General features: G+C 58.1%; 1 protein-coding gene across 3 annotated transcripts in view; it reads left to right on the plus strand.

The window, feature by feature from the left end:
• The window catches only part of STUM (stum, mechanosensory transduction mediator homolog), a 49930-nt gene extending 33403 nt beyond the window's left edge, over positions 1-16527 (plus strand). For all 3 annotated transcript variants that reach the window (XM_087859381.1, XM_045796642.2, XM_087859383.1), the window contains exons 2-3: positions 11762-11941; positions 15569-16527. In XM_087859381.1, the coding sequence (XP_087715507.1) occupies positions 11762-11941; positions 15569-15603 (215 nt within the window). In that variant the 3' untranslated portion in view covers positions 15604-16527. The remainder of the gene's footprint in view (positions 1-11761; positions 11942-15568) is intronic.
• Positions 16528-21659: the final 5132 nt, after the last annotated feature.

A 21659-nucleotide genomic window follows, 5' to 3' on the forward strand; every position in this document is an offset into this window, starting at 1 on the left:
GCTGGGGCACCAGCGTGGCCGGGCCACCCCCTCTTCCGCTGCCATTACGCGGCCACCTAGACGATGCACGGTGGCTCCTTGGGGGCTCTTGGGACGGGAGTCCTTTCCTGGCTTCCACACAGAACCCTCAGCGTCCTTCCTGTCGGGCCGCCTCCAGCGCGGTGAGCTCAGACCGTCTATGTAGCTGAGAGCCTAGCTGCTTCTGCTTAACTGGGAATGACGCCTTCCCACCGGGGTCTTCCTGGAAGTTCGGGACCCTCTCGGCCCCGCACGGTTACACAGCCTCGTCTGTTTTCTGTCTCCTGTGTCCGCATGCCTTCCATCCCCTAGCTTGCTTGACCGCTATGTGGCCGCCTCCGTGGCCAGTGAGATGCTGTTTGCCAGTTGGCCTTGCAGACTTTGCGCTTGATAGGTGCCTGAAAGTTTTTTAATGGAAAAGAGCACCTTGTTTTGAAAGACAAAGAACCAGCCACCTGCAACTGTGCACGGCAAAACAATTCTCGTGCGCCCGGGTGCTTGTCCATAAGCGGGAAGGGACTTCGACAGTCCCGGGAACAGCATATGTGCTACTTTTATAATTCACTTAAAGCGCTTGCCTGTCTTGCTGCTCGGCCCTCATTATTCCCATTTTTCTGGCCGTGTGATGCCCCGGCGTATGGTGAACACCGGGCCTCAGGCTTCAAGAGGCCGACAGTGGAGAGCAGCGGCACTGGCCATAAACCACGATGATGACGGGCTTCACTGGGACCTTCTGCTCCTCGTCATATTCCCCCTGAATCACTCCTTATTTCCAGGCTCTTCTCGGGCATTGCCTCCTGGGGCCGACTTTCCAGATGGGGCTGCAGCCCCGCTTATGCACCCATGTAGTCCTCACCGAGGGCACACTGTTCTCAGTGCTACGCGCACAACATCGGTCTTCACGCCTGCCCTGTGAGGCAGGCTATTGTCATTCTCTTCATTGCACAGATGGGGAAACTGAGGTCTGGACAAGTCCTGACACTGGGCAAGGCCTTGTGGCGTCTTGGTGGTGCAGCTGGGCTTTGGGCCCGTGGCGTTGCAATGCTGGGCCCACCCTTGTAAGCATGGCAGCATCCTGCCTCCGTCCCTCTCTCGGGACTGGCCGCACGGCCTTGTGTTCCGTCGCTGACTCGTCCCTCGCTGCTCTGGGAGACCCTCGAGGGCCGGAACGCCGTCTTGTTGTTCCCGGTTCTTTGCAGCCAGAACGTGTTTCACAAACGCCACCAGAATACGAACAGACGGAAGGAATTGGAGATGATTATAAGGAAGAGACAGCTTTGTGCCCAGGAAGGCAGGCCTCCAGGCCGAAGTGATGGCAGCCTGCGACGCCTGTGGGAGGCTCATGAGGCCTCTGTCGCTGTGGGTTCGGGGGCAGGATGCGAGGCTGCCCTGTCCTCCTGGTGCCCGGGCTGTGTGGCACAACTCGGGTGTCTGGGGACAGCCCAGCCCTGTACTCCCGGGGGTTGTCACGCCAGGCTGTGAGCCTCCCTGGTGCCCGGAACACCTGGCCTCACACGCACTTGGTGCTGGAGGCCCGGGGCATCTCGCCTCCATGGCTTGAGTGGGTAAGGACACAGCGACTCCTTTCACAGGCTCCGTGCTGAGGACACGGTAGGGGCGTCATAAATGACAGATGTGCCTTGGGGGCTCGAACGATTGAGTGAGGCTCAGCCGTGAGCCCACAGGTCTTAGCCGAGCCCCTGTGGATAAAAGACGCCCTCGAAGGCCACTGGTGGCTGCAGGGCTCGGGGACCCCTGCTCTCATTGCCGCGTGGCGGGTTCTCCCTGCATGAATCTCAAGGCTCCCGGTGGCTGTGACCTTGGGCCGAGCCCCTCTCCGTGTTCAATCTCGGTGGCTGCCCATCCATGGAAATTTCATCTTGTCAGGCTGCAGATTCTGAGCAGACGGGAACGTGTCGTCCCCTCCAACGCCTGTCCTCCGGCTGCCCTTGCCCACCTTCCACCTGACTGAGCAGCCGTAACACCGGTCCTGCTGGAAGGTGGGGAGGACACAGCCCAGCCGCCAGGGGCCTCAGAGCTCTTGTCCCTGCGCAGCCCCTCCCCTGCCCCCTCCCCACATCCCCCAATTCACTCGCTGGCATTTGCGCCGAGAATCTGTTGTGACCCGGCTCGGAGCTGGGGAACCGAGAATTCCACGCGGTTAAATTCTGCTTGGGCGCAACATCCTGGGGAGATTGGGGGGCCTCCACGGACGCCCTGAGAGAGACCTGAGGTGTCCAGTCCTGCTCTGCATCGATCTGGGGGTGTCGGCCACGGCGGAGGACAGGGGAGCTTTTCAAACAAGCACAGGGAGGCTGATGCAACACCAGCGCTATTAAAATTAATGATCAGCTCCCATCAACCTGGCCTGCAGAGGAATAATCAGCCTGGTATCACGGTGGCGGCTTGGAGAAGGACAGAGGGAGCCGGGCTCGTGTTCTCCGTCCCCAGAAGAAGGGGGACAGATTGATTTAGGGCAGCCAAGGGGGCTTCCCGCCTTTACGCCACAGGGCCTTTGCAGTTGGGGAACTCAAGGCCCACCCCGTGGCTGCGGTACCCACCGAGGACTGTCACCCGCTGGGTCTCACCTGTAAGCCCCCGATCCATCTGAAGTCTTCTTCCCGCCTCCGTTCCCCGAGCTGCTCAGCGTTCGCGGCGGCCCAGGGAGAAATAGAGCGTGTGTGCCCCGAGCTGGTGCTTTCTGCCTCTGGGGTGGGAGGGGGGGTCCTGGGCATGGAGCAGCAGCTGAGGCTAAGGGCCTGGAGGCTCGTTCGGGCCTCCCCGGGGAGGGATGCAGGGCCCACCTGTCTGCCCTCCATTACTTGTCTTCTTTGAAACCTGTGCTTGGGAAGATTGAAGTCATAATAAACTCACTTCCCCGTCTCCGAGTGGTCAGAGGTGGATAGAGGGTCAGTAGGACGTGCTGACTGCAAGGGACAGCCTGGTCACTGCAGGGAGATGATGTGCTTCCAGTGTGCGACGGGCCGGCACAACCTCATTGAAGAGTCTGTGTGCTGTCAGGACGTGGGAGATCGTCCACACACGCTTGTACCACTGGTCCCGCATAGACGGGTCCAAGTCACTGGCAGAGTCATTCTCAGGAACTTGGAGTGACAAGAGACCAGAACTCTCCATGTTTTGCCCTCCACTCCCCTGTCTCTGGCTTTTAGAGTCTCCGCTTGGCAAGTTCCCCGCCGGGCAGGTCACGAGGTGCAGGCCAGCGCTGGGTCCACGGAACGCTTCCTGCCCCAGGATACAGGCGCCCCCACTAAGCTCCGCAGCCTTGAACTGTGGGCAACCATCCTTCGGCTCCCAGCCCTTCCCTCACTCTCCACGACCCGCACTGGCCCGCTTGACGTGGTCTGGGCACCCCTTCCTCTCTGCTTTGCCCGCCTCGTCCTTGCACTCTGCTCCGGGCGGAAGCCTGCCAACGGGCGGCGCCTTCCCACGGCGCATGTGAATGCAGGTGGCCCAGGTCCTCCCCTCCTGCCCCTTCCTGAGAACGGCCTTCAGGTGTGTGCATGATGGACGCGCCGAGCCCTGTGGAGGCCCGAGGGCTCGTCTTCCACAGCCCACGCCGGCTCACCGGGGCTGGTATGTGTGTTTTCAAGCCACCCTGAACTTTCTTCCAGAATCCTTTGTGAGCTTGTCCTTCCCTTTCGGCCTCCGGCAGGGGGGATAACTGATACGCCCAGATGTGCTGCATCAGAGTCTCGGGGGGCTGGGGCCCAGCTTCTTGTGCCCCCCAAGGTCTGAGAGTTGAAGATCCTTGGGGCTGAGTGTGACCTTTCGTGCTCTCGTTCTGGCCCGGACTAGACAGCAGTCGGCAGTGGGACCTTGTCCTAGGGCGTGGCGTGTCCTCCCAAATCGGCTGTAAGGCCGGGGCTGAGCTGTCCTTATATCCGCCCCCCCCCCCCGAGTTCCCTGAAGCTCAAGTTCAGGGTCTGCCCGAAAGAGGCATGGACGATGAGTGACTGCAGAGCCCGCTGCCGGTGGCGTCTGGGATCAGCCTGGACTGACTGCTCGGGGCCCGGGGTCACACTCCTCGAGACCCCCTCTCCAAATTCAGCACCTTCCACAGCTCCCACGGGAATCATGCGAGAAGCTGAACTGGCGGCAGGGGGTGGTGGTGGGGGGAAGGTTTCCAGCCCCCCTGCGCACTGTCCGGAGGGAGCAGACAGTGGAGGTTTCCAGAACCCAGTGCCCCCACCCCCGCCCTGGCCGGGAACAGTGTGCCCAGGGCCCGTCCCCTGCCCCCCACCTGTGCTGCACAGGGTGATCTCCCCAACTCAGCCCTGCGCTGTGGGTGTCGCTGTGGGGCAGCCTGAAGGGCCAGAATCGTGCAGGTTCCCTGCGAGGGGTGTGACTTTTGGGCTCTGTGTCTCTGAAGCCGGTCTCCCCTCCCCTCAGAGAAGGGGTCTTAAAGCGGATGGTACGTGAGAGTCAGATGCGACAGCTGTTATTTCTTTAAACAAGCAATTCCGGGCTTGATCCCTGTGCCTTTGGTGGTTTGGAGGTGGGGCCCTCGACCTGCATTTTTAGAAACCCCCGTTTCTCCTGATGTGCGAGTTGGTCTGGAAAACGGCGATAGCCCCCTTCCCCCGCCCCTCAGATCCTCGTCATTTCGGGAGGCTCGCACGCACCTGCCCCTGTCTGGTTACGGCCTCGGCCTCCCCCCGCACTCAGCGACTTCCCCGCGGGTCCCTGGCTTATGCTTCTTGAATGTACTTTTTGAAAGTCGTCCTCACCCTTGTCCCGGAATCTACACCTCGTTCTCTCCCAAACCTCTGACCTCATGCTTCCACCTCGTCACCCTCTCGGAGCCCCCGCTGGGGCCACTCCTGGCCTGATGTGGCCGGGCTCCCACCCCCAGTCCCCACCACTGGCCATCTTGCGGAAGGGGCCCGTCCCCGGCTTCTCTTCCCTGAGTCGGCCTGCTGTGTCCGGGACCCCAAGCCTCACCCCTCTGACCTGCTTCTCCACCTTCGTGCCCTCATCCCTTATACCTTCTCTGTCCTTGCTCACCCGAAGATCTTGATGTCCCCCCAGCTCTGGCCTTGATCTTCTTTCCCTGAATTCCGTGCCCTCCTGGGTGACTTCCACGGCCTACAGCCCACCCTCCCGAGTCCCCGTTCACGCTGTCCTGGCCGATGGTCCCCAGGGTCCCCCCTGGTTCTTGGCTCCACACTATGGTGCCATGTGGAAAACCGGGAGCCCACACCTGACTGGGCCCCCTCCCTTCCGCGTCCTGCAGCCGGTCGCCCAGTCCTGGGGACGCTACCTGCTTTCTCCTTGGGCTCCTTTCCACCTTGTTCCCGCCGCCACTCCTCGCTTCCCACCTCTGACCTGTCACGGGGATCTTGGCCATGTCTCTCCTCTCGGCCTCCTGCCTCAACCCTTCCTCCCCATCCACCCCTTGGGGTCACAGCATTTGTTCTAACATTAAAATCCGACTGTATAATTCCCTGTTGAATCCAGGGGCTGCCGTCACCTAGAGAGGGAAGCCTGACCCACAGCAAGGCCCTTGGGGCCTTTCCAGTCTGACTATGGCCCACCTTGGCCCCATTCTTCTACTTTATGAAGGTGGTTTATTTTTATTTATTATATTTATTTATTTACTTATTATTTATTTATTTTTTATTTTTTTTAAAGATTTTATTTCTTTATTTGACAGAGATAGAGACAGCCAGTGAGAGAGGGAACACAAGCAGGGGGAGTGGGAGAGGAAGAAGCAGGCTCCCAGCAGAGGAGCCTGATGTGGGGCTCAATCCCATAACGCTGGGATCACGCCCTGAGCCAAAGGCAGACGCTTAACCACTGTGCCACCCAGGCACCCCGATTTACTTATTTTTTAGAGAGGGGCAGAGGAAGAAAGAGAGAGAATCTCAATCAGGCTCCATGCACAGCACGGAGCCCGATGCGGGACTCGATCTCACAGCCCTGAGATCATGACCTGAGCCAAAATCAAGAGTCAGATGCTTAGGGGTACCCGAGTGGGTCAGTCGGTTAAGCGTATCCCTCGGCTCAGGTCATGATCCCGGCGTCCCAGAATCGAGTCCGGCATCGGGCTCCCTGCTCAGCGGGGAGTCTGCTGCTCCCTCTGACCCTAGCCCTTCTCACGCTTTCTCTCTCTCACACTCTCAAATAAGTAAATTTTAAAAATCTAAAAAGAAAAGTCAGATGCTTAACTGACAGAGTCACCCAGGCACCCCAATTTATTATTATTATTATTATTATTATTATTATTATTATTATTATTGTTTTAATCAAAGTACGAGCCAGCCTTGTTTTCCTCGATCCCCTCTATGTGCCCAGCTGTCCTGTGCCATCGTCCAAGCCCCCAGATGGACGCACTGGGTTCTGTCTGGGATGCTCTTCCTTTCTTTCCTGGACCGTCACCATCAGCTTCCAGACCTCTCCCCACAATCCTTTACTCCTCTGTGAAGTTTTCCCTGATACAAACAAACAGAATTTGTCACTGTTCCTTTCGTGACCTGGGGTGCCCATCAGAGTGTGAGCTCCCGAGCTGGGGGTGGGCCAAGCCCCCCGCCTGGCTGGGCCCAGTCCCGGCGCTGGCACGCGCGTGGCACGCAGTGGGATGAGTTAGAACTAACGCACTGTTGGGCAGGGCTCTTTATTTAGCGGGTAAGACTCATTTCAAACAATTAACACGTCTTCATAGGAAAATGTGCTAAAATCATTCTTTAAATTTACCTCTGAAAAGATTAAGATGATGATTTTATGTTCTAAATCCGTTCGCTTAATCCGTACTTTCTAGGGCACACGTAACGTTATATGGCAAAAGGGACCTGTTACCGTCATTTCCTAATTAGTGAAATTATTGATCCTAATTAATAATTGATGCTTAATTTACCCAAATGAATGCGACTGCTGGTAACATCTGTACCTACACGTGCTGGGCAAATCAGTAAGTGTGCGAGGCGCTCGCGTTTCTGTGCACGTCCCAGAGGAATCCCGAGCGCGTCCACGCGGGTGAGAGACGGGGGTGACCAGAATTCTCCCCACACCTCACAGATGTAAGTGTGCCCCCTTTCTTTCCCCTCCCTCCCTCCCTCCCTCCCTTCCTTCCTCTCTTTTAAAGATTTTATTTATTTATTTGAGAGAGAGTGAGGAGGAGGGAGAGGGGGAGAGAATCTGAAGCAGACTCCGCACTGAGCTCAGAGCCTGATGTGGGGCTCGATCCCACACGGCGAGATTACAACCTGAGCCAAAACCAAGAGTTGGACGCTCAACCCACTGAGCCACCCAGGCGCCCCGGGTTTGCCTCCTCTTTCAAGCAAAACGTGGGCCAGCCCGTCTCCTCCCAGCAGACGAGCCTGGGTTTCTGCTGGTGTCACCATGTCGCAGAGCTCCGCGAGTCCGCAGAGCGGCCGTTGCATCGGGCCGTCCTCTCCCCGTGGCAGGCGGGCAGGTGCATGTAGACGCCCAGCGGCCTCTAATCAGTGTGGTGATGCTGGTGAGTCCCATCTTCTGACAGGAGGCAGACCGGGTGGCTTTCTAACTCGGAGACCCTCTGAGCTCAGGGACAGAGTTTCTTTATCCTCACAATGTCCATCTACGTAGCGGCCGAGCCGTAGCAAATTGCCGTTCTTCGGCTCTTCTTGACCCGCAGAGATGGTCATTCCTGTGGTTCAGCCTAACGAAGCAGGCGGGGGCTGAGGTTTGGCCACAGGTCAGGGCACCGTCTGCTCCACGGCCTCCCCTGGAGGACTCTGGCCGGGACAGGCGAGGAGGTGGAGAGCTTCAGGGTTATTTTGAAAATCATAAAGGAAGACACTTCTTTACTTATGTTTTTCATTTTTTTTTATTGTGGTGAAATGCACGTAACAAGAGATGGGCCGTGCGCAGCGTCGTTTCATGGTTTCATGGTGTGGAGTCTGTTCGCGCTGTCCTGCCGTCATCCCCACCGTCCATCTCCGGGACAATTTTGTCTTGCAAAACTAAGCCTCTGTCCCCCTGAAACACCAAGCCCCCAGTCCCCCCTTCCCCAGCCCCTGGCCACCACCGTCCTATTTTCTGTCCCTATGAATGCGACTGCTCCGGTCTCCTCGCGTAGACGGAATCACGCAGTGTCTGTCCTTTTGTGACTGGCTTATGTCACTCGGCGTGATGTCCTCAAGGTTCCTCCAGGTGGTAGCAGGGGTCCGGATGTCCTTCCTTTTTCAGGCTGAAGAATATCCGGTGCATGTATCCACTGCCTTGTGTTCATCGTCTCATCCACCTGTCGGCACTTGGGGCGCTCTCGGGCCTTGGCCACTGTGAACAGTGCTGCTGTGAGCACGGGGGCACACAGAGCTCTTTGGGGCTCTGCTTTCCATTCTCTTGGGTACAGACCCAAAAGCAAAATTGCTGGACTAGCTGGTAATTCTGTTTTTAATTTTTTGAGGAACTTCTGCACGTTCTCCCCAGCAGCCGTACTAATTTTCCTTATTTTTTAGTGTAAGGACGCAACCGCCTGAAAAGAGCTCAGACTGCTAAACCAGGCAGATCTGCGTCTAAATTGAGGCCGGGCGGTGTGGCCCGACCATTCAGCCTCTCTGAGACCGGGCCTGCCTATCTTGCTACTGCTCTGGTTTCTCCTTTTTAACGGTGTCAGTGCATGTTTATCTCATTTCCCACCGTGCACGATAGGCCAGCAGAGGCAAAGGACGGAGGCACACTCTTCCCAAGGGGCCCCAAGTCCCCTGTTTTCTCCTGTGTCTACTCCCAAGCCCTGAGTCCATGTCCCGTCATTCCCCAGCTGCTGCTTGCCCGTCTCAGACCCTTCCAGCCCCCCCAGCACACCGCTGACACACCATCGTCTTCAGTCACTGCTTCTATGACATCCCTGTCCAGCTCAAAACACCGCCAGAGCTCCATTTCCCCAGCTCAGGGGCATGCGCCTTCTCTGGGCATTCAAAGCCCTTGGCCAGTGCCCCGGAAGCCCACCACCCCTGCCCAGGTCACCGGTCCTGCCCCCACCACAGCAACCCCCCTGTCCCCCTGGAGGAGGAGGCTGGGGTTCAAGTACCAGCTCCCATCATCCCCCGTCTGCAAACCGGGGTGCACCCCTAGCCCCCTTCCTCCTCCGCCAGGTGGGGAAAGGAGCTTCCCCACTCCTCTGAGGGCTCCCCAGGGCAGGGACCGAGTCAGGTGTCTGGATGGGCTGCCTAAGTGCTGCCACCAGCCATATCCCCCAGAAAGGAGGGTCCAGCAACGCTCTGCGCCCCTGGCCGGGCTGTCCGTGGGTGAGTGAGGAGAACCACCCTCGGCTCCCGCATCTCCCAGCTCTGTGCCGGGAACACGGAGGGGCCAGCTCCTCCGTGGTTCTCACACTTGAGTGGGCATTTGCGTGGAGGGAGAAACTTGCTTAGAAATGCAGATTACACGCCCCCCCACCCCCCGCTGCCCCGAGATCTAAATACGGATCTTAGGTGGAACTCAGGCATCCGCATTGTTTCCAGCTTTCCTGAGAAATTATTGAGACCCATCACGCGGTGTAAGGTTGAGGCGTTTGATGGTTTGGTTTATATTTGTTGTGAAATGATCACCGCAGGAGGGTCTGCTGACATCCAGCTTCTCATACAGATGCGATACAAAGAGAGAAAACACTTTCCTCCTTGCGGCGAGAGCTCTGGATTCTAACTTCCCTCCATGTCCCCCAGCAGCAGCAGCTGTGCGACACCCTCTGTGCTTCCTTACCTTGCACCTGGGGTTTGGACCCTCTGACCCCCTTCCTCCAGCTCTCCCGCCCCCACCCCCCTCTGGTAACCACGTGTCTGATCTCTTTTTCTGAGTTTGTTTTTCGTTTTTGTTTTAGATCCCACATATCAATGAGATCCGGCGGTATTTGCCTTTCTCTGTCTGGCATATTTCACTTAGCGTAAGGAGGGCATCATGTTGTCATGAGTGGTAGATCTCCTCGGTTTTCTATGGCTGAATAGTATTCCGCTGTGCACATACGTACCACGACGTCTGTATCCGTTCTTCCATCCGTAGACGTGTCGTGGCTACTGCTAATAACGCGGCAGTGACCGTGGGGTGCAGATATCTTTTTGAATGAGTGTTTTCATTATACACAAACACACACACACACACACACACACACACACACACACACACCCAAAGGAGTTGCTGGACCATATGGTCATTCTGTTTTTCATTTTTCATGGAACCTCCATACTCCTCCACAGGGGCTGCCCCCATTTACAATCCCAGCAGCAGAGCACAAGGGTTCCTTTTTCTCCGCATCCTCGCCAACACTGGGTATCTCTTGTCTTTGTCTTTTGATCTTGTCCACGCTGACAGGTGTGAGGTGGTAGCTCATTGTGGTTTCGATTTGCATTTCCCTGATGGTGAGTGATGCTGAGCATCTTTTCATGTGCCTGTTGGCCATCTGCGGATCTTCGGAAAAATGTCTCATGTCCTTTGTCCATTTTTCAATTGGGTGGTTTTTCCGGTACTGAGTTGTAGGAGTTCTTTCTGTATTTTGGAGATGAACCCTTTCTCACATTTATGGTTTGCACTTACGTTTTCCCACTCCACAGGTTGTCTTTTCACGTTGTGGATGGTTTCCTTTGCTGTGCAGAAGCTTTTTAGCTTGATGTTGTCCCACTTGTTTATTTTTATTTTAGTTGCTTGAGCTTTCGGTGTCCCATGCAAGAAACCGTCACCAGGACCTACATCAGGGAGCTTTGTGTCTGTGTTTCCTTCCAGGAGTTTTGTGGTTTCAAGTCTTACATTTAAGTCTTTGATCCATTTCAAGTTAATTTTTGTGAGTGGTGTGAGGTAGGGGTCCAGCTTTGTTCTTTTCCATGTGAATATCCAGTTATCCCAGCACCGTTGATTGAAGAGACTGTCTTCTCTCATTGAGTCAATGATTAGTTGACTGTATGAACCACTGGGTTTATTTCCGGGCTTTCGGTTCTGTTCCACTGGTCCTTTTGTTTTTTGCCAGCACCGTATTGGTTTGCTTATTGTAGCTCTACGTACATCTTTTTAAACATTATTTCTTTATTGGCGAGGGAAAGAGAGAGAGCACGGGAGCTCTTCTGGGCAGATGGGGCTGTGTCTCATCCCTTGTCTGGGTGGGGGGTAGGGGGGCTGCTCCAGGCAACTCTCACTTTCCCAGACTCTCCATTTGGGAGGGACTGGGAGCTACCCTCAGCCTTGGCCATGAATTCACCCTCCTGCCTCTGCGGAGTAGGGAAACCCTCCACAATGGACACAGGCTTTGCGGGTGATTAGCTTGCCTGCCTGCCTCTCCGCACGTGTTCCTTCCTGCCCTGTGGTCACATGGGGCTGGGAGACCCTGTCCACAGCAGGTGGGGCTGTGACAGTTCCCTGCCTGGGTGGGGGCAAGCCAGGCTCTAAGTCCCGCAGAATCCCCCATTTGAGGAGCAGAATCAGGCAGATCTGGACCCCACCGAGTCCCCTGGTCAGAGTGCGTCACCCACGTGCTTCTGCAGATGAGCGAGGCCACTGTTGGGATGACGACTTGGGTCCTGCCGCTGGGAACTCCGTGCCCAAGATCTGTGCCCGTTGTCGCAGGTTGCCCCCATCCCCATCACTGGCAGATTCCAGTGCTTGGGCCCCATGGATCTGCCTGCAATCCCTGTGCATCGAGATCAGAGTGGGGGGCCCCCAGAAGTGACCCACAATGTTGGGTCGGGGGACGGGCCTGGGGGAGGGGCAGGGTGGTCAGCAGGGAGCCTCAGAAGGCTGCCCCTCCTGCCTCCCCCAGGGACATTCGTCTCGGCCTTCGCCGTGCTGTGCGGAGCCCGCACCGACCTCCCGGACAGGCACGTGTGCTGTGTCTTCTGGCTGAACATCGCGGCGGCCCTCATCCAGACCCTCACGGCCATCGTCATGGTGGGCTGGATCATGAGCATCTTCTGGGGCATGGACATGGTCATCCTTGCCAGTGAGTAGCCGCCTGGCCGAGCCTCCTGGGGCGGGGGCGGGGGCGGGGGCTGGGCCGGGATGCGGGGCAGGGCTGGAGGAGGGGCAGGGCCCCACGGTCTGGGTGGCTGGGATCCTTCAGGTGTAGGCGCTTTGCCACGGAGGGCTGGTCCTCCCCGGAGGCCGGGTGCTGGTCACTAGAGTCTGCAGCTGCCTGGCAGAGGGGACCCTTCCCCCCCGCCGGTCCCCTGCTCGCCCAGCCTGATGCCTGCGGGGTGTCCTGAGTGCGGACAGCCAGAGACTGAGCCAGAGAGTGTGAACAAGACAGGACCGAGCTTCTGATTGGCTCAGACACCTTACACATCCTCTTTGTCAAGGAAATAGCCCTGGACCACCCTGGGCTGTGTGTGAGGTGACGTCCCCTGTTCCTGGCGGCCCCGTCTCCGTCATGCAGTTTCCAGAAAGAAGGAAAAGCCATGTGGCATCCCTGCCCGTGGGAAGCCCTGTAACAGCGGGCTGTTGTGTTGTTCTGTATTTTTAGCTGGGACAGCACGATTATCTCCTTCCGTGTTGAGGGGACCTTCGCCAGTCATTTAGCAAAACTTGATTCAGACACAGAACTCTTCTGTGAAAGTGCCTAATGTTACAAAGATTCCTGAAATGTCTTAACATCTGTGAAATCACCTAGCGAGCTCTTAGAACAGACCCCGCACGTGCCTTGGAGCAGCCCCCCACGTGGCCTGCGTTTTCACACGTCTGTCTTCCGCACCGCGGATCGCCACGGACAGGGACCGCGTCTCCTTCCGCACCACGTTGCCTTCTCTTCCCGCCCCAGGCCCCTCGTGGTGTCCTACGCAACCAAGCCACTCATAGGCAGGACTGTCGGTGTCAGAGGGAGAGACGGCAGAGGCAGGACGGGAGTTCGGGGGCCCTAGAATGATCTAGAATGACCTGTAGCTGACTCCGTCTGAGTTCAGGATCCTCGGAGGATGCAGGGCACACATAAATGCCAGGGCCAGGTGAGGCCTCGAGTCAGTGACCAGTCAAGCCACTGGGAAGAGAGAACGCAGGCCCTGGAGCCTGAGGGATCCAGGAAGAGCCGGTGGATTAGACAGACTGGCTGCCTGGAAGCAGGTCGTCTGGCAGCAGAGACCAGGGAGGAAGTGGGGTGGCTGTTGGGCCAGGACATCCCAGGCAGATGGCAGCCAGAGAAATGGGAGGGGAACAGCAGTCCTGGCCAGCGGCTGCGGGGTGGGCTGGCCCCAGGGAGGGCTAGGCTGGGGAGAGGTCAGGAGGCTGGGGAGGGCTGCTCTCAGAGCAGGCGTGGCCCGTCAGGACGTCAGGGAGGACAGGGACCCTGGGAGGGGAGCAGGCAAAGGTGTCAGAGACCCAGGCAGGTCCAGCATGGGAGCCTCACCCTGTGCCCTTGACCGGGGACTGCAGAGCCCTGCAGGCAGGCCGGGAGTGCCGCAGAGTCCAAGGTGTCCCCAGGGGCCTGTGGGATGGCCCACAGCCTCCTGTCCCTTTCCCAGTTGGAACCAGGGAGGCCTGCTCTGGGATGTGTCCTCAGCCAGTCAGAAGGCCTGACCCCGAACAAGGCCTGACCCCTTTGACTGCTTCCTCCCACATCAGCCCGTGTCCGTCCAGGCACCTGGGCACTTTAAGAAGAAACTTTCCACTAAAGGGGAACGCGCCTACGTCACTATTGTGGGTTGACGCCTAATCCCTAGAGCTTTCTGGTTATTTTTATCTTGGTCACCCTTAAAACCCAGGGGTTTTAAAAACCACGGGGTCTGTATCTTAGAGATGACTGAAAGGGCCCCCCGATCGGGTCCTAGATGAGGAAACGTGGACCCCAAGATGAAGGAAACTTCTCAGCTGGAACAGTCCAGGATGAGTTTTTTGGTTTTTTTTTTAAGATTTCATTTTTATTTATTTGAGAGGGAGAGAGAGAGAAGGAACAGGGAAGGGGGCAGAAGGAGAAGCAGGCTCCCCGCTGAGCAGGGAGCCCGACGCGGGGCTCGATCCCAGGACCCTGGAATCATGACCTGAGCTGAAGGCAGACGCTTCACCAACTGAGCCACCCAGGCGCCCCAGGATGACCTTCCACACGGCATTGTCCAGGGTGTCATCAACACACACACCATCCAGAAAACCGCTAAGAGGACAAGCAGGGAATTCCAGATCTAATAGACGTTAAAACCAGGGACTTACGATCTGTTGATAATAATAACAAGCCAACAACAGCCTGTCCTGGTCGAGGGTGAAGTACGCGATAGTTCTCCTCGCGCGCTCTGCCCCGTGCCCACGGCAGGCATCGCCGACCTCATCACACCAGCGAGGGAGGAGTGGGCTCCGCTGAGCTGTGGGGCCAGGGGCGGCCCGCAAGGGAGCTTCTCGAGGGAGCTTCTCGGGGGAGCTTCTAGGCGGCGGGGCTGCAGGCTGTGACCCCAGGGCAGGGAGAGCCCTGGCCACGCCCCTGCAGCCCAGCACCCCCACCTGCTGGTCCCTGGACCCCTAGCACAGTGCTCACGCGTCCTGACGCTTTTTAGACTCTAGCCAGTCCCTCCGGCCTCTGTTTTCACCCTGTTTTCTCTTTCTCTTTTCCTCCTCTCCCTCCTGCGGCCTCACATCCCTGTGTTGCTCCCAAGTTTCCCAAGGTGAGTCTGCTGATGGGCGCAGGGCCCCCAGCCCGGGCTGCTGCCCCCCGCGCCCCCGCTGCCCCTCTGTGCCCCCCCCCACTCTCACCCCAGCTGGCTGCTGGGCTTTCATCTCGTTTTTGGTTTTTATGTATTTTCATTTATTGTTGTGTTTTTGTTTATTCTGTTTGTGTTTTCTTTTTGTTTGGATTTCTAGCTTTTTAGTTTGGAACACGTTGAAGCATAGACAAAAGTTGAGGGCCTAGCACACGGAGCCCCTCAGGGCCCACCACGGCTTCAACAACACATAGTCACTCTCGTGTCATCTGTGACATCTCTCCTGCATTTTCCACACATTATTCGGACTTAAAATTGGTGAATAATTTGGTAAATAGAGAAAACAACTGTTAGGTCCTCAGAAGTTCCTCTGGGGGCTAAGTTGCCAGCTAACAGTGAGGTGGGGGGCATTTCGCCAGTTCCAAACTCATAACTTCATCCCTAAATATTTCAGTGGCTCAGTTTCCCCGGTGGGCTCGTGAAGGTCAACAGTGTTTTAAAGGCTCGGCATCGTAGGTCATGTTTGTCTGTGTCCCAGACGTCCAGCTGATTAAACACACCCATGGGGATGGTCTTCTATGTCCTGTCTTCCTGTTTTCCTTTCCATCCTCCCCTTTCTGTCCACACGTCCCAGGTGCCCAGCGCTTGGAGATGGAGGCCTGCCCTGCAGTCTTCTGGGCCAGGGGCATGTCGATCACTGTGCGACCCCCACACCGGATGCGTTCCTGTCCTGTATCCCCACTAAACCCAAAGTTGCACAGCTCTCCCTGCATCTTTCCATTCCGCCTTAAAAAGTTCATGTCCTTGGGAAAAGGTAGACCCTGAGTATAGTAGTCATTCACACCTTAGTGTGAATAAGATCTCAGGCCCATATTGCAGTTCGCAGGTGCCTCCTGGAGAAATCCTGAAGGAAGTAGACATCTAACCATCTCTCTTCTGCTTCTTCCCCACAGGCTACAAGGAGCAGGGCATCCCACAGCAGCTGTGAGCCCGAAGGAGCCGCCGAGAATTCCAGGGTGGTCCCATGAGGGCTGCACCAGGCCGCGGTGGGCACCAGGACCTTTACATATGCTCTTCTGCCATCTCCTTGGGTTGGAGTGGAAGAGGGGGATTTAAAAAACATTATTTATTTTGAAAACGCCTCTGCTTTTCTCGGCAGGCTGCAAGGCTGCCAGCCCTTCCCCCTGCTCCAGAAAGACGCAGGCCCCCAGAGCATCTCAGGTGGGGTGGGGAGTGGGGGGGCAGGATTGCGGACAGAGAGGCTGGGATGCTCAGCTCGCCTCTGCCCTGCACGGCTCCCTGCCCACTGCAAAGATGCCCCAGAGCTGCTGGGCTGGGCAGCAGGGGCTCATCGAGGGGCAGGATGTGGTGGACCCTTCTTCTGGGTTCCTAGCCTTGTCTGAGTGTTTGCACTGTGGTCTCCTGGGGGCCGAGCCAGGGCAGGAGTGAGGATTCACACACCCCAGCCCGGTGGCCCTGGGCTCCCTAACTAAAGCTTGCCCTTTACCCACCCCTCCTCCTCGCCACTGAAATCTCTGGGCCTGGGTGTGTTTTTGACCTTTGTTTCCCTATAAGGCGGTCGGCGACTCTGTCCTGGGGTGAAGCGGCTAGAGTTGCCAGGTGTTGGTCCATAGAATCCCCAGTGCAGGTGTGAGCGAGCACGGGCCAGCAGCCTTTCCCTTTATACTGAACCCACTCCTGGCCTACAGTCCTCCTAAAATCCTTGGGGCAGGACAGGTCTCTGAATTCAGAAAACATGGGTTTGAGACAGAATAAGACCCATTTACCGTGCATTTCCTAACAGCCCCGCAGTCTGGAGCGCCTCCCGACCATCGAGCACATGACTGTTTTTGCAGAAAATCCTGTGAAAAGTCAGACTAATTGGGATCAATAAAAACCATAAATAGCCTCACCTTGCTTGCTTCAGGTCAGATTTTGGCCTAAATAAGCTATGGAAGAAAAGTTAGCATTCAAGAGCTTTTGTGGTTTTAGAATTGGAAAAAAAAAAATTTATGGGGTGGTGGACTTTTATCTGAAAAATCCCTCTTGCAGATGAGGCCCTGGGGATCTTGCTGGCGTTATGCAGGGATTCCTCCCTTTGCAAAGGGACGGTCGGGGCCTTCGTGGCGCCTGCCTGTGTGATTGGGAATTGGATCCCGATGGGGGAGGAACTCAGAGGAGGTGCTGGGGCCACTGTGGGTCAGGGATTGCTCTGAAACGGAGAGAAAGGCCATCCAAAGTCATGGCGGACATCTACACGTCTGTTTTCATATGCTTCCTAATGTGGGAATTGCTGAACTGTGGGACTGGCCCAAAGCTGTTTGCAACCCCACTGGACTCCCCGAGGGGGCTTTTCCTGCCTGTCGGAGACTCAGAATGTGCCCAGGGCTGCAGCAGTGACCTGTCTGGCCTTTTCCCAGTTGCTGGACAGGCCCCCTCGCTCCCCCAGCCCACTCACCTTACCTGCTGGGCTTTCTGATGATCGTCTTACCAGGGGAATGGGCCTCGGGGTCCCTGGGGATTGGGCAGCTCTCGGCATCCACGGAGAAACAAATCCCCTGCCCACCCCACCCCCGTCACCTGATCCTGCCCCCCTTCCCTCCTGACCCCAGCCAGGCCTCTGCGGCTGCTTTCGTGTTTGGAATCTTGTGCGTGTTCAAGGCGTGGGACCAGCTTTGGTTTTATCCAGAAAGCAAGCAGCTTTTGGCGTCTGCATACGGCAGCTCTGGGCCCAGAAGACAGCAGGTGGCTGCTGGCTGTGCCCTGGGAAGCTGCGTCAGAGAGGGGAGCCCCCCTGCAGCCAGGTCAGAGGAGCTCTGGCTGAGGGACGGTAGGGGCCCAGCCACCCCCCGAGGCCCTTTGCCCCCACACGTGGAGGGACGACGGGCCTTGGGCGCAGCCCCCACCGCTGGGAGTGGAGGATCTTGCTTTCCTGGCTGGGGCTGGGGCGGCTGCTGAGCGGGAGAGGAGAGAGAGCAGGTTATGTGGCATGTTTAGTGGCGATCCAGGCACGGGGGGTTTCTTGAGTGAACCCCGTTATGTGATGGCTAATACAGGGGTTTGTGGGCTCCGAAGGATGGTTCCCCTAGGCACCCACCTCTGCCCCTGAGGCTCCCCTCAGCCGCCAGCTGCTTCCACACTTGCGGGGACGTCGGCCTCCGGAAGAAGCCCTTTCCGCGTAGCTGATGTGTGCGAGGAATGGGGGCACCCCCGTCCTCTGAACCCCCAGTCTGTGAGGATTGCCACGCAGGGGAGCAGCTCAAGACAGCCACTGTCTACATGAGACTGTGGCCTTAGTGTCACCGGCTCAGATGAGGGACAGGGGAGGTGAGGAAGGACCTTCGCTCTGCTGCCCCAGGACCACGCATCAGCCCCGACAAGGACAGCCTCCAGATGTTGGGCCCTTGCCAGGCTCGGTGTGGCGCATTGGACCCCCGATGACCCTTACCAACAATCCTGGCGGGGGGACGTCTGTATGCGGAGTTTCCAGATGTCAGGACTCAGGCGCCGGGAAAGCAAGGCCCTGGACACGCGCTCACAGCGGCCTAGTGGACTCATGGCCTGCATCGCAGCCTTGCTGCAGAAGGGAAGGGGTCTCAGGGGCTGCAAGGATCCTCTGGACGGCCTTGCCCATGCGGAAGTAGCAGGTGACAGGAAAACCCCCTCGGCGAGGACTGAAAGGCTCCACCACGCGCCGTCCAGGGCGGCCCTCCACCCCACGCCCCGAGCAGCGGCCGGAACTGCTCCAGGCCCTCTGACCCCCCGCGTCCCAGAGGCACGGCTGGGACTTCAGCCTCACGCAGACACCACGAGGGCTGAGGAGCAGTGGGGAGCACGCGAGCTCTAGGAGGTTGAGGCCGCCACTCGGTCAGAATTTCCCCGGGAAGTACAGGGACCCAGACCTCAGCAAGGAAAACGGAACACTGAGCCCCGAGGCCAGCGCAAGGTGGGGTGACCCCCAGGCCCAAGAGAACGCCTTTCGAAGGCCTGAGGCTCTCGAGGAGGAAGCCACAGGTCCACTGCGGGGGTCCTTCTGTGCCAGCCCAGCTCTTTAAACCCCCCCCACAATCTACAATGTTTTCTTTAGTGAACCCCATGCCTGCGCTGCAGGGGTCGCTCGGGTGTGGGCCTGAGCCAGCGTGGGGCCCCATCCTGCTCCTGGGGCCTGAGGCACTCATGACCCTGGATGTGTTTTTCCCGTTGGTGATGGTGGCCGCCGCGGCATGCTGGCGACAGCTTAGGGATGGATGTAACTGTAAGCCCCCGGCCGGTGGCTCAGGCCCCCCCCTTGCCGGTGTATTTGGAGGGCTTTCAGCAGAGGGATTGGAGGCGGACGAGCACGCTTAGAGCACCCCAGCTGTACTGACCCTCCCTGGAGACCGTGACCTCGCGGGGGACAGGGGGAGCCATGTGAGCTGCTCCCCACGAACCTGCCCAAGGCTGAATGGAGCCAGGGTTCCTTCTTCTCAGCAGGGCCCCGTGTGCTGGCGTCAGGCAGTTCTCACAAGCAGGGCTCCCCGTTCCACATTGCTGCACCCCGCAAGCACTCAGCGGGCGCTGATGTGGCCCGAGGGGGGCTCCCGGGAGCAGCGCCCTGGCCGCCGCACCTGCCCTTCCCGCATGCACAGGTGAGCAGAGGCAGGAGGGGCGCTGCTCCCTGCGGAGGAGGCTGCTGCACGTGGCCCGGAGGCCAGGAGGCCAGGCTGTGGGAAGGGAGGCTGGGGGCCGCCTGAGTGGGTGGGCGCTGGTCGGGGTCCCGCGTTTTTCAGTTGTTGGGCGCTGAGAGCTTCAGAACGTCCGTGGGATCACGGAGGCGTGCGAGGCATGCTGGACTCGCGAATCTGCCCTAATCCCCGTGCCGATGTGTGGGGAGCCCCACGCCCCAAACACTGGGGCGGGTTCCAGCCTCAGTGCTGTTTGTGTCTCCTGGCGCGTGCCTCAGTTGGACCATCCATTGGGCGGAGCAAGGAGGGGCTGGGCAGCCAATGCCGGTCCCATTTCTGTCAGGCCAGAGGCCTGGGAGGACGGGCCCAGGGCCCCGCAGGGGCAGAGGATGCGGGCCTCACGGATTTGGAATTAGGGATTCTTCCTGGTGACACAGACATGGGCGCTCGTTCCTCTCGCCCCTCCCGATCCTGTCACACGAGAGGCCGATGACAGGGCCGTCCTTGAAGGTGTCCTGAGTTTCCAGGACAAGTTAGTTGTCTCTGAATTTAGCCCCCAGTCCCTGTCCCTTCCTGCCTGGATTTGCCAACATGCCAGCCACCCCCAGGCCAGGCCACTGGCACCCTAGGCGGGCAGAAGCACAGACACGTGCACTCTCTTACACATCCGTGTGCACACATCCCCGTGCACGCACGCACACACACATGCATGCTCACATCCGCTCCGGCTGCTGGGTGAGGGCAGGACTCAGGACTGGGACCTCAACATCCACGGAGGGGTCTCTCACACTGCCTGGGAGCCATCCCTCCAGGCATGGGCCCTGGCGGGTGACATTTGCCCTTGTCACCCCACCCAGGGCCCAGATGCACACAGTTCCCTTGATCCAAAGGCCCCCTGGCCTGGAGCCCTTCCTCCCAGGGTCCATGGCTCCATACCCTGGCCTCCAAACCCGCCTGGCCTTCTGTGGGAGGGACGACATGGGTCTGCCCAGAGAGGAGGGGACCGTGATCCCTTTCTAGGCTCTTCTGGGGCTGCAGACAGTCCTCCCCACCCCCCACCCCCAGGATGAGAAGCAGTGAGGAGAGAAGGGGGCAGAGGTCATGCCCACCCTGCTTTCTGGGTGAGCGTCTGGCCGGGTGTCCCAACCAGGGAGAGGGTGGCGGTGGCCACAAGTGGCCGGGCGCCCCGCGGGAACACTTGGCTGGCCCTCTGCACGGGCTAAGGTACACATGCTGTCGTAAATGGTGCCAAAGTTTTGAAAACGCAGTACACGAGAACAACACCGGCTCTGTGCATATCAGCTGGACTCATATGTGGCTGCGTGTTGTGCTGTGATTTGTACTTTTTGATATGTGATCGACTTCGTTTGGGTCTCTCTCCCTCCTGTTAAAGGAATCGCTGTTCATTTCTGCTGTTCTCTGCCAAAACCCTCTCCCCGACCTCCCAGGGCTTCCTCGTTTTACTTCTGCCCAGACCCGCGGGGGCTGCTCCCCACCCGAGCCACTTCCCCTGGGATCCTAGCTGGCCGAGGGGCTCTCCAGCCCATCCCAGTGACTGGAGCCTTCCTCGGTTCCACGAGAGGAAGAAACTCTCCGGCTGGGGACCTAGGGAAGCTTTCAGACTTGCCACCTGGGGCCCAGACCTGCCTGTGGCTTAGCCTTTCCGGTGCCCTCAGGACGGAACCCCCTGGCAGGCCTGCCCACCCCCACCGCTGCCCAGGTCCCCACGGCCCCTCGAGGCGCTGGGCAGGGTCCCGACCTCCCCAGCACCCTCCCCAGCACCCCGCCAGCTTCAGAAGTCCCAGCTCAAGCACTGTTGCCGTCCTCGTAATGAGAAGCAGCACGCATGACCGTCGAAACCCGTGTACAAACCTCCGTGTACATATTTATATATTCCGATTATAAATATACAAAGTGTAGCATCTCTTTGGCATTCCAATTTTGTGTTTTTTTAAATCCTGAAAAAACGGCTTTAGAAACTTTTTCTTCCTTTCCCTCTTTTCTATGTAATAAACATTCATGTGACCTTTCTGGCAGCTTCTCAAAGCCCTTGTGTCTCTCGTGTTTCCAGCTGGTCGGACCCCTACTCGCGCCTTCTCTCCGTGACCTTTGCTCGTGCGGTGGCCTCAGCACGAAGGCTGCCCTTCCCCAGATCTGGTCTGGCCCCCCTTCAGACCTTCGCTTGCAGCCCCCCTTCTCCTGGGGACCCCCATGTTCGGCGATCGGATCCCTCTGCAAGCAGGAGTCTGCCCACCGAGTCAGGCTTCGGGTCCTCGCTGGGCTTGACCAGGAACGCGGCGCAGAGGAGACTCAGCTCCCGCTCGACCGCGGCCCGGCTGATGAGGGAAACGTGTGAAAGCGCTAGGACGCGGCTAGGCGG

The sequence above is a fragment of the Ursus americanus genome, chromosome 2 (assembly GCF_024610735.1).
Source record: "Ursus americanus isolate L20-20 chromosome 2, mUrsAme1.1.p, whole genome shotgun sequence".
NCBI lineage: Eukaryota > Metazoa > Chordata > Mammalia > Carnivora > Ursidae > Ursus > Ursus americanus.